Source organism: Coregonus lavaretus, assembly GCF_964263955.1.
Source record: "Coregonus lavaretus genome assembly, chromosome: 17".
In the NCBI taxonomy this organism is placed as follows: Eukaryota; Metazoa; Chordata; class Actinopteri; order Salmoniformes; family Salmonidae; genus Coregonus; species Coregonus lavaretus.
The window spans coordinates 31,800,343-31,826,127 of record NC_140004.1 but is presented as its reverse complement, the minus strand read 5'-3'; the positions used below and the strand labels follow the sequence as shown (position 1 = coordinate 31,826,127).

The 25,785-nt window shown below is 43.4% G+C and overlaps 1 protein-coding gene across 1 annotated transcript in view; it reads left to right on the top strand.

Annotated features, from left to right (window-relative positions):
- LOC311144504 (hexokinase-2-like) overlaps positions 1-25,785 on the top strand; it is a 66,184-nt gene that overhangs the window by 22,574 nt on the left and 17,825 nt on the right. Inside the window, exons 3-9 of the mRNA XM_084180530.1 lie at positions 365-513; positions 3,739-3,858; positions 3,974-4,069; positions 10,475-10,574; positions 22,850-23,033; positions 23,345-23,506; positions 23,688-23,921. Coding sequence (XP_084036656.1) covers positions 365-513; positions 3,739-3,858; positions 3,974-4,069; positions 10,475-10,574; positions 22,850-23,033; positions 23,345-23,506; positions 23,688-23,921 — 1,045 coding nt within the window. The remainder of the gene's footprint in view (positions 1-364; positions 514-3,738; positions 3,859-3,973; positions 4,070-10,474; positions 10,575-22,849; positions 23,034-23,344; positions 23,507-23,687; positions 23,922-25,785) is intronic.

Genomic DNA, 25,785 nt, shown 5'->3' with positions numbered 1-25,785 from the left:
TATCTATTGCAGCTTTGTAGCTTTCATAAAGACTGTGGTAGAAACATATACACTTTTTATAAAATAGTACTATGATAAGAAAAAGATTATTAGGCCTAGTTGTGGGACATTCTTGGATTTATTGTTGTCGTCCTCCATATAAGCTGTTTGGAAGACTTGTAGTATATAATTTATTTACCCAGACGAGCACCACATTCCCACTTAAATATTTGGTAGCGCATACCTGTTTTCTTAACCATGTCCTTTGCAGTTAGTAGACTTAGTACTGTGTGTGTGTGTGTGTGTGTGTATGTTTTTTATATCTATTTTTTTTCTTGCTTTACAGCGTTCTTGAGTATGTGTGTTTTTTCCCTGACTCCTCCAGAAAAGGGAGACTTCCTGGCTCTAGATCTGGGTGGGACCAACTTCCGGGTCCTGCTGGTGAAGGTGTCTGACAACGGGAAGCAGAAAGTGGAGATGGAGAACCAGATCTATGCCATTCCTGAGGAGCTGATGAGGGGAAGCGGCACAGAGGTGAGAGGAGAAGGGGGATGTTCATTTCAATGGACTTCAGGAATGACTGTTAACTGACCTAAATTCACACAGAAAATCCCTGCAATGGGCCAGATGCTTGACTTTTGACCTTATTACTGTGACCTCTTAAAGAGCCAATCAGGAGTTGAAACAATAACAAAGCAAACTCCCCACCACTGTTTCGGTAAAAAGCTGAGAGATGGGGCTGGAGAAATGTAATCACAGTTAAACTAATAAGCTCATGAGTTATTTATAAGTTATATTCTTCAAGAATCAACGGGTACATATAATTAATTTATAAGTCAAAAAATGGATGTAGCAACTGCTGATTGTCCCTTAAAACACTTTGCCTCAACGTTCAGACCAAGCAGTATCAATGTCGGTAGGTCTGATTTATGACATTTGTATGACATGCTGGGAAGAACATCTGGTTCTGGAATAGGTGTTTTGTAGGTATTTCTAGGTCTAACTGTGTTGGTAAAGAATCTCTGGGAAGTACGGAGGCTGGGTCAAGTTCAGTACGCGCAAAATAGAGAACTGAAAATAAAAACGTATTCAACAAGTACTAATTACCTCTTCATAGCAGACTTCGAAAAGGCATTTGATAAAGTACGACTGGGGTTTATATATAAATGCCTGGAGCATTTCAATTTTGGAGAATCTCTTATAAAATGGGTTAATCATGTTTTCTTTTAAATCCATAACTTGAATCCCTCCAAAGCCTCAGAGGATCTAGAGACATTTTCTAACCTCTCTGGATTACAACCAAATTATGATAAATGTACTATATTACGTATTGGATCACTAAAAAATACATTTTTTTTACATTACCATGTAGTTTACCAATAAAATGGTCTGATGGTGATGTGGATATACTCGGAATACATATCCCAAATGAAATAAGTGATCTCACTCCAATAAATTTTAATAGAAAGTTAGCAAAAATAGATAAGATCTTGCTACCATGGAAAGGTAAATACCTGTCAATTTGTGGGGAAAAATCACCTTGATTAACTCTTTAGTATTATCCCAGTTTACCTATTTGCTTATGGTCTTGCCTACGCCTAGCAAACAGTTTTTTTAATTATATGAGAAAAGAATATTCCATTTTATTTGGAACGTTAAGCCAGACAAAATTAAAAGGGCCTATTTATATAATGAATATGAATTCGGAGGACAGAAATTATTAAATATGAAAGCATTAGACCTATCACTAAAAGCTTCAGTCATACAAAACTTATACTTAAATCCTAACTGGTTCTCTAGCAAATTAGTAAAAGATTGTCTCACCCAATGTTCAAGAATGGCCTTTTTCCCTTTATTCAGATTACAACCTCTCACTTTCAGTTATTTGAAAAGGAAATAATCTCCCAAATATAATTATTTCTAAAACAAGCCATAGAAAGTTGGTTGCAATTTCAATTTAATCCTCCAGAAACTACAGAAAAAATTATGCAACAAATATTGTGGTTAAACTCAAATATACTAATTGATAAAAAACCTTTTTATTTTGACAAAATGTTTAAAAAAGGTTTAATCTTCATAAATGATATCATCGGTAGGACTGGTGGAGTTATGCCGCACATGCAGCTAACAAAAACATATGGAAATGTCTGCTCTACCCAAAATTACAACCAAATAATTGCAGCATTACCGCAAAAATGGAAGAGGAAAGTGGAGGGGGGGGAAAAGTAAGGAACTTGTCTGTCGGCCTTGCATTAAAGAACATAATTTGTTAAAGAAAACTGTGATAAATAAAAAAGTATACCAGTTTCATTTAAGGACCAAAGGATTGACAGCCGTCCCATATAGATTGCAAAATAGTTGGGAAGAGATTTTTGACGTACCGATCCCATGGCATAGTGTTTATGAACTGATACGCAAAACGACGAATGTTATTTATATGGGGGATACAATCTTCCCAGCTCTGCAGATTTTGCTGCGAAGAGACAGAATCATTAGATCATTTATTTTGGTACTGTCCATTTGTAGCTTGTTTTTGGACACAGGTCCAGGAATGGGATTGCAATATTTACCTGGAGCTAACCCTGCAGATAGCATTACTGGGTGATCTGAAAAGTCATAGTCAATCGATCAATAATATAATAATACTTTGAGCAAAAAAAAATATTTTCAATTTACAACCTGTAGAAACAATGAGAATAGAAAGGTTCAGAACTTTTGTTAAACATCACAGTACAGTTGAAAAATATGGCAAATAGAAATCCAATATGTTAAGAGATAGATGGGTGGTGTTGAATGGAGTTGAAGGATGGGACTAATAACAACTAACAACAACAAGATAACTAATAATGTAGGCACGCTGTGTCCATAATAAGTATTTAGGTTATAGGTTGAGAGCTTTTGTGAAAGAGCACAGTTAGAAAGATATGGCATATAGAAACAAACCGGATGGACATCATGAAAATGATCGGCGAGGTTGAGGGTAGAGGAAGTTCAGGAGTAAAAACAAACAAAATATAATTATTGTAAAATTGACTGTGTCCATAAAATGTATATAGTATGTATAAGCTTGAAGTAGAGGCCTAAGCATTGTTGTTCACTAGTTTACTCCAATTAGGGAAGGGGTGGTGGGGTTGGAAAGTAATAAAGGGAAATATATTTTTTTAAAGGATATGTATGTATGTATGTATGTGTATATATAAATATATATATAATTTCTTTTTTTTTGCAAGAAAAAAAAACATATGGGGGATTGGAAGTGATGCAGACAATTACATTCATGGAAGTTACAATCTATCTGCAATATTAAAGCTGATCTACCCCCTAAAAAGTAATAAAATAAAAAGTACTAGTTACCTCCTCCATTTAAAAATGTTTTCTACCATTTGGTGCGTACTGAAAACAACCTTGTTTTGGTCCTCTAGGTTAGGGTTGTCAGATTTATCTCAGGGGTCGATTCCCATGGGGGGTATGAAAAAAAAAAGAAAAGAAAAAAAAGTAATGTATGCACTAACTGTAAGTCGCTCTGGATAAGAGCGTCTGCTAAATGACTAAAATGTAAATGTAATGTGTTCAATAAGGGTTGAGGTTGGTAATGGCTATTATGTAATATTTTACCATAACATTATCATTTCGCTAAAATACAAGAAAAATGGGGTGGGAAAAACCATAGATCATATCAATGAACTGAAGCGGTTACTAGCACATTGACCAGTTTGCTGCTATATGTTAACACTTAACACCCCTCTGTTTCGCCCTTAGCTCTTCGACCACATTGCTGAGTGTCTTGCTAACTTCCTGGAGAAGCTGGGGATCAAGAACCAGAAGCTTCCTCTGGGCTTCACCTTCTCCTTCCCCTGCCAGCAGACCAAACTGGATGAGGTGAGGAATAAGGATGGGGACCATTGAGGACCGCATTAGAATTGTGATTTGGAGATTTAAGCCTTAAGAATGATCCAGAAGTTTTCATTGCCTGTGCGTGTGTGTGTTTATGCAGAGTATTCTGGTGTCATGGACCAAGGGCTTCAAGTCGCATGGGGTGGAAGGGAGAGACGTGGTCAGCCTTCTGAGGAAAGCCATTAAAAAGAGAGAGGTGAGTCAGTGGAAAATGAATGGGCTAAGGTTATGCACCAGTTGCAGCACTCTCTGTGCCTACTACCTTGCCACATCATGCTATTTTCCTTCCATACAGATAATGTATGGCCTCCCAGCAGCCTCCCAGACATTGCGTGCTATAAAAGTAATGTGACCATCTGATAAGTTATGCTGAAATTATAAACTATAAACTGGGTTATAAATTATAAACTGGGTAGATCAGCTTTAATATTGCAGATAGATTGTAACTTCCATGAATGTAATTGTCTGCATCACTTCCAATCCCCCATATGTTTTTTTTTTCTTGCAAAAAAAAAGAAATTATATATATATTTATATATACACATACATACATACATATCCTTTTAAAAAATATATTTCCCTTTATTACTTTCCAACCCCACCACCCCTTCCCTAATTGGAGTAAACTAGTGAACAACAATGCTTAGGCCTCTACTTCAAGCTTATACATACTATATACATTTTATGGACACAGTCAATTTTACAATAATTATATTTTGTTTGTTTTTACTCCTGAACTTCCTCTACCCTCAACCTCGCCGATCATTTTCATGATGTCCATCCGGTTTGTTTCTATATGCCATATCTTTCTAACTGTGCTCTTTCACAAAAGCTCTCAACCTATAACCTAAATACTTATTATGGACACAGCGTGCCTACATTATTAGTTATCTTGTTGTTGTTAGTTGTTATTAGTCCCATCCTTCAACTCCATTCAACACCACCCATCTATCTCTTAACATATTGGATTTCTATTTGCCATATTTTTCAACTGTACTGTGATGTTTAACAAAAGTTCTGAACCTTTCTATTCTCATTGTTTCTACAGGTTGTAAATTGAAAATATTTTTTTTTGCTCAAAGTATTATTATATTATTGATCGATTGACTATGACTTTTCAGATCACCCAGTAATGCTATCTGCAGGGTTAGCTCCAGGTAAATATTGCAATATCAGACCATATACCACGGATACGACAAAACATGTATTTTAACTGCTCTAATTACGTTGGTAACTAGTTTATAATAGCAATAAGGCACCTCTGTGGTTTGTGATATATGGCCAATATACGACGGCTAAGGGCTGTGTCCAGGCACTCGGCATTGTGTTGTGCATAAGAACAGCCCTTAGCCGTGGTATATTAGCACGAGAGTCTTGGTACATTTGAAGATCCCCAAGAACACAGTGGCCTCAATCATTCTTAAATGGAAGAAGTTTGGAACCACCAAGACTCTCGTGCTTCTACATCTGCATTGCTTGCTGTTTGGGGTTTTAGGCTGGGTTTCTGTATAGCACTTTGTAAAATCTGCTGATGTAAAAAGGGCTTTATAAATCAAATTTGATTGATTGATTGCAGCACTCGACCAATCAGGCCTTTATGGTAGACTGGCCAGACGGAAGCCACTCCTCAGTAAAAGGCACACGACAGCCCGCTTGGACCCTAAAGACTCTCAGACCAAGAGAAACAAGATCCTCTGGTCTGATGAAAGCAATATTGAACTCTTTGGCCTGAATGCCAAGCGTGACGTCTGGAGGAAACCTGGCACCATCCCTACGGTGAAGCATGGTGGTGGCAGCATCATGCTGTGGGGATGTTTTTCACCAGCAGGGACTGGGAGACTAGTCAGGATCGAGGGAAAGCGGAACTGAGCAAAGTACAGAGAGATACTTGTCTGGCAGCGAAACAGTTCATTCAGCCTCATTTACTGCCTTTAAAAAAAAAACTTAGCTGATATGGCTGACTTTCTTAAACAAATGTGGTTTCTACTGACAATTGTCAAATGTACAAACTATGGCATAAGGGGATGACAAGCGGATAAGAGGAAATCCGTAATTTCGATTAAGACATTAATGAGTGAGCTAGGACGGACGTTGTCAATATAACTATTTGTTCAGCACTTTTGAAATGTACAGCGACAGAATTCAGAGCATGGGCTGTTCTTAGTGTTCTCCCTGTACACCAAGTCAGAACCTTAGGATAAATAAAGGGGGCATATAAGCAGACAATGAAAGCTCTTAAAATATTCAATTATTACATTTATCTAAAACGGGTTATAGGCTACATGTGCACCACCAAGTCAGAACAGTAGGCGAAATTAAGAGGGGAAAATAAACCAAATTATTAGGGTGAAGCACATGGGCTACAAACAGCTTACTACACAACATACACTTATGTATACTGTAGCTAAGAAATTAATACTATCTCCCTGGCATATTACATCATTTATGCAGCAGCATACAATATATTTTTGGACTCACCTTGTTGTGCTGTGCTCACTTGATCAGGAAGGTGGCGCTGCGGTCCTTCATAGGCAAATTTTGTCATCAAACTGTCATCAACGTCTGGCATTCTCTGGATTTATGGTGCCTTTAAGACATTACATTTAAATTTTAGTCATTTAGCAGACGCTCTTATCCAGAGCAACTTACAGTTAGTGAGTGCATACATATTATTATTATTTTTTCATACAACTGGGAACTCTGAAAAAACAAGGTGAAATCATGATGACGTCAGTTATCTTCAGGTCGTAGCTCTAGAAAGAGGCCCGAGTTCCGGATTTACAATTCCGAGTTGGATGACTATTCAAAACGTATTTTCCCAGTCTGAGCTTGTTTTTCCCCGAGTTCCCAGTTGTTTTGAACTCACTGAAGTCAGATTTCGCAGTTACGAGTTAACAGTTGTTTTGAGCGCGGCACAAATCATGCTTCATTGACAGTATGGCCAATGTTGAATGTTTATCATTTTAAGCTTGGAAAAGAGACCCTTAATCCCAGACTTGGGACCACACAGCCACTCCACTGAATAGCAGGCTAGTGATTGCTTTGCAATGCTTGCAGTTAGCCACTGATTCCTTCCAAACCACTCATTGTTGAAATTGCGATTTCCAACTTTTTGTGTAATGTTTATGTCCAATGGCCGATGAGCACCGATACGTTTTATCTATAATTTATCTTCATTATTTATCTTCATATGGCAAGGATTAAAAAGGATTTGCCAGTAAATTGTCGACTTGATTCATGATGATGACTGCTAGCTAAGATTTTGAAAGTATGATGTTGACATGATCAGTCCAATCAAAGCTACTGTAGATAGTGATTTGACGTCATTTTATCTGTGGCCATTAACCTTGAGCCTTCTTGGAAAGGCACTTCTAATGTAACTCTATGGCAGCACCCAAGGGGCTTGAATTTCCGAGCTCTACCCTTAGGCTCTGCCCCACCTGCCCTGAATGACGGGTCGCCACTTTGTAGGTGTGTATGTGTGTAATATGCACGGACCGGTTTGGATTTTTACTTTACCTTACATAAGGTGCCCCCGCACATTGACTCGGTACCGGTACCCCCTGTATATAGCCTCGCTATTGTTATTTTACTGCAGCTCTTTAAATTATTTGTTATTTTTATTTGTTATTCTTTTTTTATTTAATGTTTTATTTTTTTGGGTATTCTTAAAACTGCATTGTTGGTTAAGGGCTTGTAAGTAAGTATTTCACTGTAAGGTTGTATTCAGCGCATGTGACATAACATTTGATTTGATTACGGTATTTAAATGATTGGTTTGTTAAATGTAATAACGGAGTGATGAAACTCTAAAAATGATGGCAATCATCCGTTCTTACCGCCAGTAACAGTCTGCGAACAGTTGAGAACTACTAATGCACTTGAATCTTGACTGGTGCCAAAAGCACCTTAGAAATCAGCACAATGCCCATTGAAAATACATGGTCATAGAGGAGAATAATTATTCTGATAGTGACTTTCACAAAATAGCGGCACACAAATACAAAACAAATGTTTTACAGTGTGGAAATGAAAACAAATAAGTGAATGAAATGCAGAAATTGATATAAAACGGCAAAAAATATTTTGGGTTGAAGTTTGTATGAAACAATCTGTATTAAATAATCATTAGAGAGAAAGCGACATTAAAATCACTTAGAATGTATTTGTTGCCACCCTAGGGTCATGCACTACTCATGAAGCATATTTAGAATTTTCATTATTCAAATACATAAAACAGTCATGCCGTCAAATGAGAAAAATATTGTGATATATTTTGGCCATATCGCCCAGCCCTAGGTTGCCCCAGTCTGGGACAGAACCTACTCTGTTGCAGTTGTAACATTTCTTCATTAATGTATCAAGTTAAACTCTTCAGTGGCTTGTTCCCTGTGTCTTTTACCACTTGAAAAAGTAATAACCATTTAGTTTGCAAGCAAAATTGAAAGCTAGTTTGAGTTTAGGCCAGGGCACATATTGGTTTCCTTACCTGTAAGCATTCTATGGACAAGGTATGACAGGAATCCATGCTTTGGTTTAAGCGGCGTTCGAATACTCATACTAACCGTACTATTTGTGACGTAAATTGAGTATGTAGTCATAGTATGGATATAGTTAGTTTGCCAAAAGTTCCCGGATGTCGTACTAAATTCGCCAAAATACAAAGTATACAAGCAGTGGACACTATTTCCGGGCTTTTAGGGCCCATAATGCAATTCTTCAGAAAATGGGCATGGCTTCACAACGTTTTCAGATTTTTTACATTTTAGTCATTTAGCAGACGCTCTTATCCAGAGCGACTTACAGTTAGTGAGTGCATACATTATTTTTTTATACTGGCCCCCCGTGGGAAACGAACCCACAACCCTGGCGTTGCAAACGCCATGCTCTACCAACTGAGCTACATCCCTGCCGGCCATTCCCTCCCCTACCCTGGACGAATTGTGTGCCGCCCAATGGGTCTCCCGGTCGCGGCCGGCTACGACAGAGCCTGGATTCGAACAAGGATCTCTAGTGGCAGAGCTAGCACTGCGATGCAGTGCCTTAGACCACTGCGCCACTCGGGAGACAATTTTGAAGAAAATGGCGGAAAATATGCAGCCGAAGTCCGACGAGAGCAGATACAAATTCATTGCTTTAACTAATTATGACAAATGTTAAGAAAATGTTGAGCAATGTAATAAAGTAATGACTTTTCAAATAAGTTACGTTACGTTGGCTGACAATTTGTTAGCTACCCTATCCTTACGAACCACATAGCATTTAATCAGTATGTACCAGAATGTTAGCTAGTTACCTAACGTTAGTTGGTTACTAATACATCGAACTTGCCAGGCAGTATATTAACTATATGCTATCTAACTACCAAACGTTTATTGACTTGATTATTCATGTCATTCTTAGCTAAGTGGTATAGTCGTTGTGCCTTCTCAATGGACATTGTTAATTCTGACTATCTTCTCGTCGGCAAAAAGAAGCGTAGTTAAATTGTTGCCAGCAGCACATTTAAAGTCACCAACGCTCTGGATAACATGAAAACAGCCTAAGCAGCTCTGCTAGGGCAAGTAAAATGGTCAGAGTGAGGTGTTCTCTCATTTGTGTCTGGAAGTAGCTAGCCAACGTTAGCCAGTTAGCTTGGGTGCTTGACTGCCGTTGTGAGGTCAGAACGCTCGGATCAACCCTACTCCTCAGCCAGAGCGTCCAGTGTGCGTTCTGAAGACTCTGGCCGAACGGACAATCTGACAATGTTCTAGATTTACGAACGCCCAGAGCTCACTCTGAGCGCACTCTGGCACTCCAGATTGAATTTACGAACACACCCGAAATTGTAAAATGTCTAGCTAGTCATTTGTTATGCTAACATGCTAGCAAGAGGTGGCATAGCAACAGCATCAACTTCAGGTAGACAGGCAAAGCGCTAGAACACTCAATTGAAGCGATACAGTTAGTGTACAGTATACTAAAATGAACTATTAATATGTAGTATAGTATATACTCATTAAGTATGGAGTATACAGTATGTTAGTATGGGTATTTGAACACCACTTTAGTTTCCCTAGCATGTTTTTAAATGCTAACATTTTATCATTTGTGGCACAAATCCCATGCAAGTCATGGACCTACATAACATTTTTCGCGCATTATGTTTAAATCCTCAGTTATCTGAAATTGATTGTAGCTTATCAAAGAGGATTCAGACATGATGCACGACATGCATGCTAAAACGTGTGGATTTGGAAATAGTGCCAGGGTAACTAAACCAAAGCATGGATTCCTGTCATACCTTGTCCATAGACTACTTACAGGGTAAGGAAACCAATATGTAATTATGTAATTTGGGTGTGATTAAATTGGCTGCTAATAACATCTGACTAGGAGTGCTGATCTAGGATCAGATTAGCCTTTTAGATCACAATGAATAAGATTACATGGACATGAGGGACCTGATCCTAGAACAGCACTACTACCCTGATCACACCCTGCATCTTGACTTGTTGTTCTTCATAGGAGTTGCATCATGCGTAATGATTTCAGTCACAGCACGCTGGCTACTAGGTGAGTCACTTGATAAGTTAATTATGTAGTATCTATTTCTCCCTAGGACTTTGACATTGACATTGTGTCTGTGATCAACGACACTGTGGGCACCATGATGACCTGTGGATACGATGACCATCACTGTGAAATAGGCCTCATTGTCGGTAAGTCTCACCCGGATCCTATTGTACGTATATGGGGATTAGTGAAAATGTGTGTAATGGCACAGTAGGGTTGGGTGATATTACGATATGTCTATCGAAGATGATTGACAATCATTGTCGATGGTGACGACATTGTGATGTGACAGACGACGGTTTAGCCTATTTGCCTATCTTGACTGCCACCTCGCAGTGGCAGTGCACAGCAGGGCAGCACATGAGTGACATTCCAAGTCATTTTCCTATTTGCCATAACCCATTTCAATAAATACGTTATATACATTTACATTTTAGTCATTTAGCAAACGATCTTATCCAGAGCGACTTAGAGTTAGTGCATTCATCTTAAGATGGCTAGGTTGGACAACATTTACATTTTTACATTTTCGTCATTTAGCAGACGCTCTTATCCAGAGCGACTTACAAATTGGTGCATTTACCTTATGATAGCCAGTGGGACAACCACTTTACAATATATATATTTTTTTTATATATATATATTTTTTTGGGTGGGGTAAGGGGGGGTAGAAGGATTACTTTATCCTATCCCAGGTATTCCTTAAAGAGGTGGGGTTTCAAGTGTCTCCGGAAGGTGGTCGCTGTCCTGGCGTCGTGAGGGAGCTTGTTCCACCATTGGGGTGCCAGAGCAGCGAACAGTTTTGACTGGGCTGAGCGGGAACTGTGCTTCCGCAGAGGTAGGGGGGCCAGCAGGCCAGAGGTGGATGAACGCAATGCCCTCGTTTGGGTGTAGGGACTGATCAGAGCCTGAAGGTACGGAGGTGCCGTTCCCCTCACAGCTCCGTAGGCAAGCACCATGGTCTTGTAGCAGATGCGAGCTTCAACTGGAAGCCAGTGGAGTGTGCGGAGGAGCGGGGTGACGTGAGAGAACTTGGGAAGGTTGAACACCAGACGGGCTGCGGCGTTCTGGATGAGTTGTAGGGGTTTAATGGCACAGGCAGGGAGCCCAGCCAACAGTGAGTTGCAGTAATCCAGACGGGAGATGACAAGTGCCTGGTTTAGGACCTGTGCCGCTTCCTGTGTAAGGCAGGGTCGTACTCTGCGAATGTTGTAGAGCATGAACCTACAGGATCGGGTCACCGCCTTGATGTTAGCGGAGAACAACAGGGTGTTGTACAGGGTCACGCCAAGGCTCTTTGCACTCTGGGAGGAGGACACAACGGAGTTGTCAACCGTGATGGCGAGATCATGGAACGGGCAGTCCTTCCCCGGGAGGAAGAGCAGCTCCGTCTTGCCGAGGTTCAGCTTGAGGTGGTGATCCGTCATCCACACTGATATGTCTGTCAGACATGCAGCGATGCGATTCGCCACCTGGTTATCAGAAGGGGGAAAGGAGAAGATTAATTGTGTGTCGTCTGCGTAGCAATGATAGGAGAGGCCATGTGAGGATATGACAGAGCCAAGTGACTTGGTGTATAGCGAGAATAGGAGAGGGCCTAGAACTGAGCCCTGGGGGACACCAGTGGTGAGAGCACGTGGTGCGGAGACAGATTCTCGTCACGCCACTTGGTAGGAGCGACCGGTCAGGTAGGACGCAATCCAAGAGTGAGCCGCGCCAGAGATGCCCAACTCGGAGAGGGTGGAGAGGAGGATCTGATGGTTCACAGTATCAAAGGCAGCAGATAGGTCTAGATGGATGAGAGCAGAGGAGAGAGCGTTAGCTTTAGCAGTGCGGAGAGCCTCTGTGACACAGAGAAGAGCAGTCTCAGTTGAATGACCAGTCTTGGAACCTGACTGGTTAGGATCAAGAAGGTCCTTCTGAGAGCGATAGCAAGAGAGTTGGCTAAAGACGGCACGCTCAAGAGTTTTGGAGAGAAAAGAAAGAAGGGATACTAGTCTGTAGTTGTTGACATCGGAGGGATCGAGTGTAGGTTTTTTGAGAAGGGGTGCAACTCTCGCTCTCTTGAAGACGGAAGGGACATAGCCAGCGGTCAAGGATGAATTGATGAGCGAGATGAGGTAAGGGAGAAGGTCTCCGGAAATGGTCTGGAGAAGAGAGGAGGGGATAGGGTAAAGCGGGCAGGTTGTTGAGCGGCCGGCCGTCACAAGTCGCAAGATTTCATCTGGAGAGAGAGGGGAGAAAGAAGTCAAAGCATAGGGTAGGGCAGTGTGAGCAGGATCAGCGGTGTCATCTGACTTAACTTATTTTCAAAATGATTGACGAAGTAATCCACAGAGAGGGAGGAGGGAGGGGGAGGAGGAGGAGGATTCAGCAGGGAGGAGAAGGTGGCAAAGAGCTTCCTAGGGTTAGAGGCAGAGGCTTGGAATTTAGAGTGGTAGAAAGTGGCTTTAGCAGCAGAAATAGAGGAAGAAAATGTAGAGAGGAGGGAGTGAAAAGATGCCAGGTCCGCAGGGAGTCTAGTTTTCCTCCATTTCCGCTCGGCTGCCCGGAGCCCTGTTCTATGAGCTCGCAATGAGTCGTCAAGCCACGGAGCAGGAGGGGAGGACCGAGCCGGCCGGGAGGATAGGGGACATAGAGAGTCAAAGGATGCAGAAAGGGAGGAGAGGAGGGTTGAAGAGGCAGAATCAGGAGATTGGAGGGAAAAGGATTGAGCAGAGGGAAGAGATGATAGGGTGGAAGAGGAGAGAGTAGCGAGAGAGAGAGAGCGAAGGTTGCGACGGCGCATTACCATCTGAGTAGGGGCAGAGTGAGTAGTGTTGGAGGAGAGCGAGAGAGAAAAGGATACAAAGTAGTGGTCGGAGACTTGGAGGGGAGTTGCAGTGAGATTAGTAGAAGAACAGCATCAAGTAAAGATGAGGTCAAGCGTATTGCCTGCCTTGTGAGTAGGGGGGGACGGTGAGAGGGTGAGGTCAAAAGAGGAGAGGAGTGGAAAGAAGGAGGCAGAGAGAAATTAGTCAAAGGTAGACGTAGGGAGGTTAAAGTCACTCAGAACTGTGAGGGGTGAGCCATCCTCAGGAAAGGAACTTGTCAAGCTCATTAATGAACTCTCCAAGGGAACCTGGAGGGCGATAAATGATAAGGATGTTAAGCTTGAATGGGCTAGTGACTATGACAGCATGGAATTCAAATGAGGAGATAGACAGATGGGTCAGGGGAGAAAGAGAGAATGTCCACTTGGGAGAGATGAGGATTCCTGTGCCACCACCCCGCTGACCAGATGCTCTCGGGTATGCGAGAACACATGGTCAGACGAGGAGAGAGCAGTAGGAGTAGCAGTGTTTTCTGTGGTAATCCATGTTTCCGTCAGCGCCAAGAAGTCGAGGGACTGGAGGGTAGCATAGGCTGAGATGAACTCTGCCTTGTTGGCCGCAGAACGGCAGTTCCAGAGGCTGCCGGAGACTTGGAACTCCACGTGGGTCGTGCATGCAGGGACCACCAGGTTAGAGTGGCAGCAGCTACGCGATGTGAGGCGTTTGTATAGCCTGTGCGGAGAGGAGAGAACAGGAATAGACAGACACATAGTTGACAGGCTACAGAAAAGGCTACACTAATGCAAAGGAGATCGGAATGAAATTAACTAAACATCTGGGGAAGGGAGGCCTCCCTCACTAACTTTTCACTGAAACACTCAAATACAACTCTTCCAACTTCCACTTTAGAAATTGTAATTGTTGTAATCTACAGTGGTTCAATGTTTCCAGGAATAGACTCTAACTTAGTTTATTCAGCTAACTTGGTACAGTATTCTTCCGTGAAAACCGCGCAGGGCACCGTATCCTATGACGCCATAGCTAACTTGCATCCAATAACACGTGCGTTACAAGCGCCGTGCTCTACCAGCTGAGCTACAGAGGACCACCAGCCTTCCTCAAACAACTTCGCAGAACTGTCTTTGTTTTGGCGATGAGACTGACTCGACCGTCGCTTACAGTGGTCCTCTTTAGCTCAGCTGGTAGAGCACGGCGCTTGTAACGCCAAGGTAGTGGGTTCGATGCCCGGGACCACCCATACACAAAAAAAATGATGCACGCATGACTGTAAGTCGCTTTGGATAAAAGCATCTGCTAAATGGCATATTATTATTATATTATTACAGCTGGAGCTGAGAAAACAGGGGAGACTGAAGTACTAACACTAATTGCTAATTGCCTAGCAGAGGTGAAGTGCACACCTCCCGGTACTAATTGTTGATTGCCTAACAGAGGAGAAACCACTCCTCCTCCAATACAGCCACTGATTACCAAAACAACAACAGTCCCAAATTGCCCTGCCCATTAATCCTGGTTGATGTGTCAACAATCAGCTGCAAGTTATGAGCAGTCAGCAGTTCACACACCAAGTAGGCTACTGGGATCACAGACGGCACTTAAAGTAGTTAAAGTAGATGGCCCTAGCTAGCAAAAAGACAGTACTAGACAACAACAGATTAAGACAATAATTATACTTATACAGAACGCAAGAGAGAGCAAAGAATTCCACCAAAGCAGCGCAAAATGTCCAGTCAGAAAAAATTGTTTCTCTCTCTCTCTGTCGGATGCATGTGCCTTATAGCCTAAACTTGTAAATTTTTTAAATAATGGACACTTCCTAAGTATCTTGCTAAGTATCTAGCAGTTAATTTTTTGGGGGGGGCTATATTCCCTGGTCTCCATTCGATAGGCTTTGAATATGACTTTGGGCTACACTTTCATTGTTTTATACATGCATGGCTTTCTCCCGATCAAACAATTAATAATTCTAACGGAGTTCCATCTCAAAAAGTTGTTTCAATGGCCTAAAAAACGTAAGGTAGCCAGAGTAAGGATGGGCATTTGAAATTATTTCACTATTCGAATAATATATCTTGAATTCTTTTTCCGGATATCTGGATAGTCTAAATACATGTACAAAAAAAAATAAAAAATATTGTTTAAACTTGGTAACTGGCTTGCTGTGCAGCCTGCGCGACTTGGGCGCTCTGTTTGCTTGCAGCAGTGTGGGGGGTGGGGCCGATAAATTTGACATGAGAGGGAAGCCATACAGACTCGCGCTAGTTTGACAAACTTGTAGATGCCATAGGTTATCTATCATCCCATCTGGTAGTGCTTCTCTTGACTGCATCAAATCGATGTAATAAAGTTAGCTAAAATAGATTAGCCTAAGCTACCTAGGCTAATTGAAGCTATTTTGCTGCACTTCCCGTCCTTCTCTACAACAACTACATTCAGATTAAACAACAGCCTACCTGATGGTTGCTTGTTGTAGCCTACTCCTTCTCATTTAGCTAATTGAATTCCATAATTTTAATTCAATTTTGCATTGATTAGAAATCTCCCACGTTGCTTGCCACACATGGAAGCACAGACTGTAGCCTAGTGCCACTTTGATTGCCCGACAATAACAACAAACGTGTGAAACCTGTGTAGGCTAAGGATGTCTTTTTATAGGGCGCATGTCATAAAAACTATACTGAACAAAAATATAAACGCAACATGCAACAATTTCATTAATTCTACTGAGTTACAGTTCATATAAGGAAATCAGTGAATTGAAATAAATAAATTAGGCCCTATGGATTTCACATGACTGGGCAGGGGCGCAACCATGGGTAGGCCTGGAAGGGCATAGGCCCACCCACTTGGGAGCCAGGCCCACCCACTGGTAAGCCAGGCCCAGCCAATCCTAATGAGTTTTTCTTCACAAAAGGGCTTTATTACAGACAGAAAGGAGACCCCCAGCTCCGCTAAAACCATTGACAACTACGTACCGTTTTCAAGGGATTGTTAAATAAATGTTATAACTATTTGTTTTAATATTATCACCTATTGAGCATTGTCAGAACTACAAATGTTTGATTATTCCATGCAAAACAATGGCGCACATTTAGCTCTATCATCAGAGTTATACAGCAAGTAACTGGATGCTTTTCATGATCAGTAAACATCAATGATCATGTAATTTCAGATACGTGAAGGTATCTATCCATTTGGCATGTAGCTAGCTAAGCAAACAACATAATTTAGCTTGCTTCATCAGAGATTAGGCTTTTGGAAAGTGCTTGACATCGGCAAGTCCTCGTCCTGGTAAAGTTGTCAGTCGGACTACTTGTGGTCCTCTGTAGCTCAATTGGTAGAGCATACGTAAAAATGTATGCACGCATGGCTTTGGATAAAAGCGTCTGCTAAATGACATTATTATTATTATATTATTATTACTTTCATCACCAATATAGATGGCAAGCAAATCAAACCATATTTGAATATAGTCATCTAGTTTATCCCCTGAAAGTTAGTTTATTAACTAGCCATATTGAAGTGATCTATTATTAGCTAGCTAGCCAATTTGACATGGTCTATCAATCAATGTAGCATATATCATGTCTGTCAGCAGCAAGCGTAATTAAACACTCTTAAAAACAATGTTGAAAAGGGGATCATGTTAGCTAACTTCGCTATGTAGGCCTACATTAGGTCTATTTACCACTATATGTTTAGCCAACTGTACACAGTTTCTACCAGTAGCTTGCAAAGTAAACACTATCAGTTAACAGTACCACGGCAAATGCGCCCTTCTGCTGCTTGACGGGCAGAGCCCACAAAAGATGGGAAGTTACCTAAACCACTCATACTTGTCAGGTATAGTTCACTTTTATTTTATACCACTCAAATATCCAATTAAGGATGGCCAATATTGAGATACAGTTGTAGTCGGAAGTTTACATACACTTAGGTCGGAGTCATTAAAACTCGTTTTTCAACCTCTCCACAAATGTCTTGTTAACAAACTATAGTTTTGGCAAGTTGGTTAGGACATCTACTTTGTGCATGACACAAGTAATTTTTCCAACAATTATTAACAGACAGATCATTTCACTTATAATTCACTGTATCACAATTCCAGTGGGTCAGAAGTTTACATACACTAAGTTGACTGTGCCTTTAAACAGCTTGGAAAATTCCAGAAAATGATGTCATGGCTTTAGAAGCTTCTGATAGGCTAATTGACATCATTTGAGTCAATTGGAGGGGTACCTGTGGATGTATTTCAAGGCCTACCTTCAAACTCAGTGCCTCTTTGCTTGATGTCATGGGAAAATCAAAAGAAATCAGCCAAAAAGATTGTAGACCTCCACCAGTCTGGTTCATCCTTGGGAGCAATTTCCAAAAGCCTGAAGGTACCACGTTAATCTGTACAAACAATAATACGCAAGTATAAACACCATGGGACCACGCAGCCGTCATACCGCTCAGGAAGGAGACGCGTTCTGTCTCCTAGAGATGAACGTACTTTGGTGCGAAAAGTGCAAATCAATCCCAGAACAACAGCAAAGGACCTTGTGAAGATGCTGGAGGAAACAGGTACAAAAGTATCTATATCCACAGTAAAACAAGTCCTATATCGACATTACCTGAAAGGCCGCTCAGCAAGGAAGAAGCCACTGCTCCAAAACCGCCATAAAAAAGCCAGACTACGGTTTGCAACTGCACATGGGGACAAAGATCATACTTTTTGGAGAAATGTGCTCTGGTCTGATGAAAAAAAAATTGAACTGTTTGGCCATAATGACCATCATTATGTTTGGAGGAAAAGGGGGGCTGCTTGCAAGCCGAAGAACACCATTCCAACCTTGAAGCACGGGGGTGGCAGCATCATGCTGAGGGGTGCTTTGCTGCAGGAGGGACTGGTGCACTTCACAAAATAGTTGGCATCATGAGGAAGGAAAATTATGTGGATATATTGAAGCAACATCTCAAGACATCAGTCAGGAAGTTAAAGCTTGGTCGCAAATGGGTCTTCCAAATGGACAATGACCCCAAGCATACTTCCAAAGTTGTGGCAAAATGGCTTAAGGACAACAAAGTCAAGGTATTGGAGTGGCCATCACAAAGCCCTGACCTCAATCCTATAGAAAATGTGTGGACAGAACTGAAAAAGCGTGTGCGAGCAAGGAGGCCTACAAACCTGACTCAGTTAGTTACACCAGCTCTGTCAGGAGGAATGGGCCAAAATTCACCCAACTTATTGTGGGAAGCTTGTGGAAGACTACCCGAAACGTTTGACCCAAGTTAAACAATTTAAAGGCAATGCTACCAAATACTAATTGAGTGTATGTAAACTTCTGACCCACTGGGAATGTGATGAAAGAAATAAAAGCTGAAATAAATCACTATCTACTATTATTCTGACATGTCACATTCTTAAAATATAGTGGTGTATGTAAACTTCCGACTTGAACTGTATATTGTGAGGCTACCATACGTATCTGAAATTACATGATCAGTTGATGTTTACTGATCATGAAAAGCATGCAGTTACTTGCTGTATAACTCTGATGATAGAACTAAACGTGTGCAATTGTTTTGCATGGAATAATCCGAAATTTGTATGTCTCACTATGCTCTTCAAGAGGTGACGATATTACAACCAAATACTGTAGTTCACATTTATTTAACAATCCCTTGAAAACGGCATGCAGTTGTCAATGGTTTTTGCGGAGCTGTGGGTGTCTTTGCCCCCCAGCAGGCAAATCGAACTTTCTACACCTTATTGTGACAATTTATTGAAAATGACCTATAGCCCAACAGGGGTTTTAGCGTATGTATTATTATTATTATTTATTTTTTAAAGAAATTGGCTAGCGAAAAGTGGGTGATACCATCATACACTACATGGCCAGAAGTATGTGGACACCTGCTCGTCGAACATCTCATTCCAAAATCATGGGCATTAATATGGAGTTGGTCCACTCTTTGCTGCTATAACAGCCTCCACTCTTCTGGGAAGGCTTTCCACTAGATGTTGGAACATTGCTGCGTGGACTTGCTTCCATTCAGCCACAAGGGCATTAGTTAGGTCAGGCACTGATGTTGGGTGATTAGGCCTGGCTCGCAGTCGGCGTTCCAATTCATCCCAAAGGTGTTCGATTGGGTTGAGGTTAGGGCTCTGTGCAGGCCAGTCAAGAACCGCGGGCTCAGCTTCCGGCAGGGCAGGCGGAGGGGCAGATTCCCGGGTCGAGAGCGAGACCCGATCAGGTACGAAGACCGGGGCCTCACTGCGGTGGTGGTCAGCGTTGGCCTTCTGGCGACACACGGCGCGTTGGAGGTGGACGTGAGCAGCGTTCCACGTCTCCTCCATGCGCCTAAACCAGTTATCCACCGCAGGAGCCTCGATCTGCCTCTGATGCCACGGTGCCAAAACCGGCTGATAACCTAAAACACATTGAAATGCTGTTAGGTTAGTGGAGGAATGACGGAGAGAGTTGTGGGCATATTCGGCCCATGGCAAGAACACCGACCACTCCCCCGGCCGGTCCTGGCAGTAGGACAGCAGGAACCTACCCACATCCTGATTTACCCGTTCCACCTGCCCATTAGACTCGGGGTGAAAACCAGAGGTCAGGCTGACCGAGACCCCCAGAAGTTCCATGAACGCCTTCCAGACCTTGGATGTGAACTGGGGACCCCGGTCAGACACTATGTCCTCTGGTACCCTGTAGTGCTGGAAGACGTGTGTAAACAGGGCCTCCGCAGTCTGCAGGGCCGTGGGGAGACCGGGCAGAGGAAGGAGGCGGCAGGCTTTGGAAAAGCGGTCCACAACGACAAGGATGGTGGTGTTACCTTGAGAAAGGGTAAGGAAATCAATACTCAAGTGGGACCATGGCCGTTGTGGAACTGGTAAGGGCTGTAACTTACCCGCTGGGAGGTGCCTAGGTGCCTTACTCTGGGCGCACACCGAGCAGGAGGAGACATACACCCTCACGTTGTTAGTCAAGGTAGGCCACCAGTACTTTCCGGTCAGGCAGCGCACTGTACGACTGATACCTGGGTGACCAGAGGAGGGGGACGTGTGTGCCCTATAGATCAGACAGTCACGGACAAGAGCAGGCACGTACTGCAGCCCAGCTGGACACTGAGGTGGAGATGGCTCTGTGCGTAACGCCCGCTCTATGTCTGCGTCCATCGCCCATACTACCAGTGCCACAATGCAGGAGGCCGGGAGTATGGGGGTGTTGTCTATGGGCCTCTCCTCTGTGTCGTACAGCCTTGACAGTGCGTCGGCCTTCACGTTCATCGTACCCGGGATGTAGGATAGTGTAAAATCAAACCGGGTGAAGAATAGGGCCCACCTGGTCTGGCGAGGGTTCAGCCTCCTCGCTGCCCGGATTTACTCCAGGTTACGGTGGTCCGTCCTGATGAGGAAAGGGTGTTTCGCCCCCTCGAGGCAGTGCCTCCACTATGCCTAGACTATGTGCAAATGACCTGTCCATAAAGTTTGGGCAGGCCCCCTCCAGGACGTCCTCTGGCAGCCAGCAGGTTGTCCAACCGGATGGCCATGTCCACCAGTTGAGTGAAGGACAACATGGTCTCCCGGCAGGCTAGCTCCCTTTGGACATCCTCCCGTAGATGGCACCGGAAGTGGTCGATGAGGGCCCGCTCGTTCCACCCGGACCCAGCCGCTAGAGTCCGAAACTCCAGGAAGAAGTCCTGCGCGGTCCTCGTCCCCTGCCTCAGGTGGACCAGCCACTCGCCTGCCTCTCTACCATCGGGCGGGTGATCGAAGACAGCCCGAAAGAGGCGAGCAAACTCCCCGTAGTTGTCTAACGCGGCTCCTCCTTCACTCCAGACCGCATTGGCCCACTCCAGGGCTTTCCCCGAGAGGCAGGAGACGAGGTTGGACACCTTCTCCCTCTCCGATGGGGCCGGGCTGATGTTCAAATAATATAGCTTCAGTTGTAGGAGGAATCCCTGGCAGAGAGCGGCTGTCCCGTCGAAATCCCGTGGTCGGGATATATGGATCCCTCTGGGTGCTGGGGTGTGGGTGGCTGGATCCGGTCGCCCAGCTGGTCCCGACAGATCGGGTCCCTCCTCTCCAGGCGTTGGACGACCTGGAGAACCCGATCCATCGCTTCTCCCAAGCTGGCTAGCATCGTCGAATGCTCCCGGACCCGTGCCACGACTCCAGGCATGTGCTCCTCTCCTGTGATGAGTGATTTGAAGGAGTCAGGCGCAGGAGGGTAAATCACAGAATAACAGGATTTATTCCGGAATACAGAGTACGCAGTAAAGCGTCAAAACAGTCCAGTGTGCAAAACAGGCGCACTGGAACAAACAAGGCACACAGGGAAAATAACCTGGCGAATACAAAATACAAGGAGCTCCACCGAGCTTCACGATCCTCACAATAAACAATCCCACACAAAGACAAGTGGGCAGAGGGAACACTTATACAGGTACTGATGAGGGGATGTGAACCAGGTGTGTGTAATAGACAAGACAAAACAAATGGAATGATGAGATGCGGAGTGGCAGTGGCTAGAAGGCCGGTGATGATGAACGCCAAAGCCTGCCCGAACAAGGAGAGGAGGCAGCTTCGGAGGAAGTCGTGACAGTCACAAGCTTGATGTCATTGCATGCTAGGAGTATGGGACTAAATACTACACTTTTGACTAAATTGAATACACTATAAGTGAATTTGTCCATATACTTATGACACCTTCAAATGGGGACTAGATACATCAAGTGCATTCATTTCTAAACGGTAAAACAGACATGTATGAAGTTACCCTATAAAACAAAGGTGACATTCTGTTTAAAACATTTGATCTCAAATCCAAAATGCTGGGGTATAGAGCCAAATTAAAAGTTTTAGCTTCACTGTCCAAATAAATATGTAGGGGAGTGAAATTGCATATAGAACACTGAAGGCCTCCATTGGGAACACAGTCCATACATAAATCAGTAGGACTCAAATCAGTACGGAAATAATGGAACTACTCTGGGCTTATTGTGACATGTTCAAGTGTGCTTTGGTGTTAGGGTGAGAAAAGCTTAGCATTGAAACGTGTCTGTACATGTAGTACAATTATAAACCTAGAAATTTGATGTTGAAGTGTGGGTTGTTTAGGGAATGTCCCTATATGCAGTCTAGAAATGAAAAACAATTTACGTCATCAGATTAGTCACACATTCTCAATATACAAATTATTTCATTTAAAACACTCTTTGAAAAAAAAAAAATTGCATGTCATGTCTATTGTTCAACAAAATAAACATTATTTTGCTGATCATCCCAAAAAAAAGTAGCTGGCACAAGTACAGTAGGGATACTCTATTGTAACCAAGCCTGGAGGGCTGGATGGAGTACTGCTAGTTTCCAGATTTGAGAGAATCCCTGAATTACAGTATGGAGCCGAGCTCAAGACCAGTCTACTGAAGGGCTCACCTGGGCCTGGAAAGAGGCGTCTAAAATAGCTCAGGACAGGAAGAGATAGAAGGGGGGCCTTGTTGAGGCCTCACATGCCGCAATGGCGTGATGAGGCCTTGGTAAGTAAGTAAGAAGTACAGTATGACCAAGTTGTTTGTCTGTTGCTGCCCTCCAGGCACTGGCACCAACGCCTGCTACATGGAGGAGATGCGTCACCTGGAGCTGGTGGAGGGGGACGAGGGGAGGATGTGTGTTAACATGGAGTGGGGGGCGTTCGGGGACGACGGCGCTCTGGATGACCTTCGTACAGACTTTGACCAGGAGATCGATGCCGGCTCCCTCAACCCCGGCAAACAGCTGTGAGTGACAGACAGACACATGGCCCGCCCTCTACTTCTACTATACTTTCTATTACACTAGTCCTCTCTATCTGTTGCCCAATCCCACCTGGAAAATATATCAACCTCCAGCTGCCATATAGATCCGGCTTTGTGTTGAAAGTGTTATTTTCAGCTTGTTGTTAAGTATCACCCTCAGCATTTACTCACAGCTAGCCAGGTATTCTTGTAAATGTGTGTGTGTGTGTGTGTGTGTGTGTGTGTGTGTGTGTGTGTGTGTGTGTGTGTGTGTGTGTGTGTGTGTGTGTGTGTGTGTGTGTGTGTGTGTGTAGGTTTGAGAAGATGATCAGTGGGATGTACATGGGGGAGCTGGTGCGTCTGATCCTAGTGAAGATGGCCAAGGAGGACCTGGTGTTTCAGGGTCACACCACCCCTGACCTCGTCACCAATGGATACCTCCAGACCAGCTTTGTCTCCGCCATCGAGAACGTCAAGTTAGTAGTTTGTGTGTGTGTACAATATGTGTGTGAAACTGTGGGCCTATCTTGATATAGCATGGTCTATGATGATGATGATGATGATGATAGGTAGTAAATGTAATTCATACAAATACCAAACTTTATGTTATACTTTATAAGCCGGTATGTAACTGAGGTGGTGTTATTTTCCTGACAGAGACAAGGAGGGTCTGGTGAGTGCAGAGAAGATGCTGAGGGGGCTGGGCCTGGACCCCTCTGTGGAGGACTGCGTGGCCACTCAGAGGGTGTGTCAGGTGGTGTCGACCCGGGCCGCCCACCTATGTGCTGCCACCCTGGCCGCTGTGTTGAGACAGATCAGAGACAACAAGGCTGCAGAGAGGCTTAGGACAACAATAGGAGTGGACGGCTCTGTCTACAAGAACCACCCACAGTGAGTGGGGGGGGGGGGTTGAGTGCGTGCATGTGTGAGTGCTTGCGTGTGTATTAGTGCATGTGAGTGCATGGAGATACTGTACTCTGGGGTTATCTCTAACATAGTTGGGGTCAATGACGCTGTCATTACAGCTCCCGTCAATTGAGGATAGAACAGATGAAGTGTTGCACTTGACATGGCACTCCGATAATCTACACTGAGGCACTAGTGCTCTTCCTTCTATGACATTAGAATTAACTCAACTAGACTGCACAGTGTAATTACAGTGGAACTGACCCTCCAATCTTTAAGCCCCCATGCAGTCAAAATTGTCAAAGACTCCAGCCACCCTAGTCATAGACTGTTCTCTCTGCTACCGCACGGCAAGCGGTACCGGAGCGCCAAGTCTAGGTCCAAAAGGCTTCTTAACAGTTTCTACCCCCAAGCCATAAGACTCCTGAACAGCTAATCATGGCTACCCGGACTATTTGTATTGTCGTCGTACCCCCCACCCACCCACCCCCTCTTTTACACTGCTGCTACTCTCTGTTTATTATCTATGCATAGTCACTTCAACTCTATCGACATGTACATATTACCTCAATTACCTCAACTAACCTGTGCCCTCGCACATTGACTCTGTACCGGTACCCACTGTATATAGCCTCGCTACTGTAATTTTACTGCTGCTCTTTAATTATTATATATATATTTTTTTTTATATATTTTTTATTTAACACTTATTTTTCTTAAAACTGCATTGTTGGTTAAGGGCTTGTAAGTAAGCATTTCACTGTAAGGTCTACACCTGTTGTATTCGGCGCATGTGACAAATACAATTTGATTTAATTAAGCATTTAAATCATCACTGTATGTCTAATAAATCACAGTGTGTGTTTATTTAATGAAAATAACTCCAAAATATAGGTTTTATAATTTCTTTCCTTGAGCCCAGGGCCTAAAAAAAGTTTGGTCCACCAACCACTGTGGCAGGTAGATTTAAAAATCTACCAGCCACTCAGATTTTTTACCTTCCAAAATTGTTTTGTTGTTGCTAAAATTACACCAACAAAACACAAAAAACGGATGAACATGCTTTGTAATGTTTCTTCAACAATAATCCTTTATTACTAGTAAGGTAGCCTGGTGGGTAGGAGCGTTGTGCCACTAACTGGAAGGTTGCTGGATCGTATCGCCGACAAGGTAAATGTCGTTCTGCCCCTGAGAAACTGCTCCCCGGGTGCCGATGATAGTGCCAGGTTTCCTCCAGACATGACACTTGGCGTTCAGGCCAAAGAGTTCAATCTTGGTTTGATCAGACCAGATAATCTTGTTTCTCATGGTCTGAGAGTCCTTTAGGTGCCTTTTGGCAAACTCCAAGCGGGCTGTCATGTGCCTTTTACTGAGGAGTGGCTTCCGTCTGGCCACTCTACCATAAAAGGCCTGATTGGTGGAGTGCTGCAGAGAGGAACTCTGGAGCTCTGTCAGAGTGACCATCGGGTTCTTGGTCACCTCCCTGACCAAGGCCCTTCTCCCCTGATTGCCCAGTTTGGCCGGGCGGCCAGCTCTAGGAAGAGTCTTGGTGGTTCCAAACTTCTTCCATTTAAGAATGATGGAGGCCACTGTGTTCTTGGGGGCCTTCAATGCTGCAGAAATGTTTTGGTACCCTTCCCCAGATCTGTGCCTCGACACAATCCTGTCTCGGAGCTCTACGGACAATTCCTTTGACCTCATGGCTTGGTTTTTGCTCTGACATGCACTGTCAACTGTGGGACCTTATATAGACAGGTGTGTGCCTTTCCAAATCATGTCCAATCAATTGAATTTCACAGCAAAGGGTATGAATACTTACACTACCAGTCAAAAGTTTGGACACACCTAC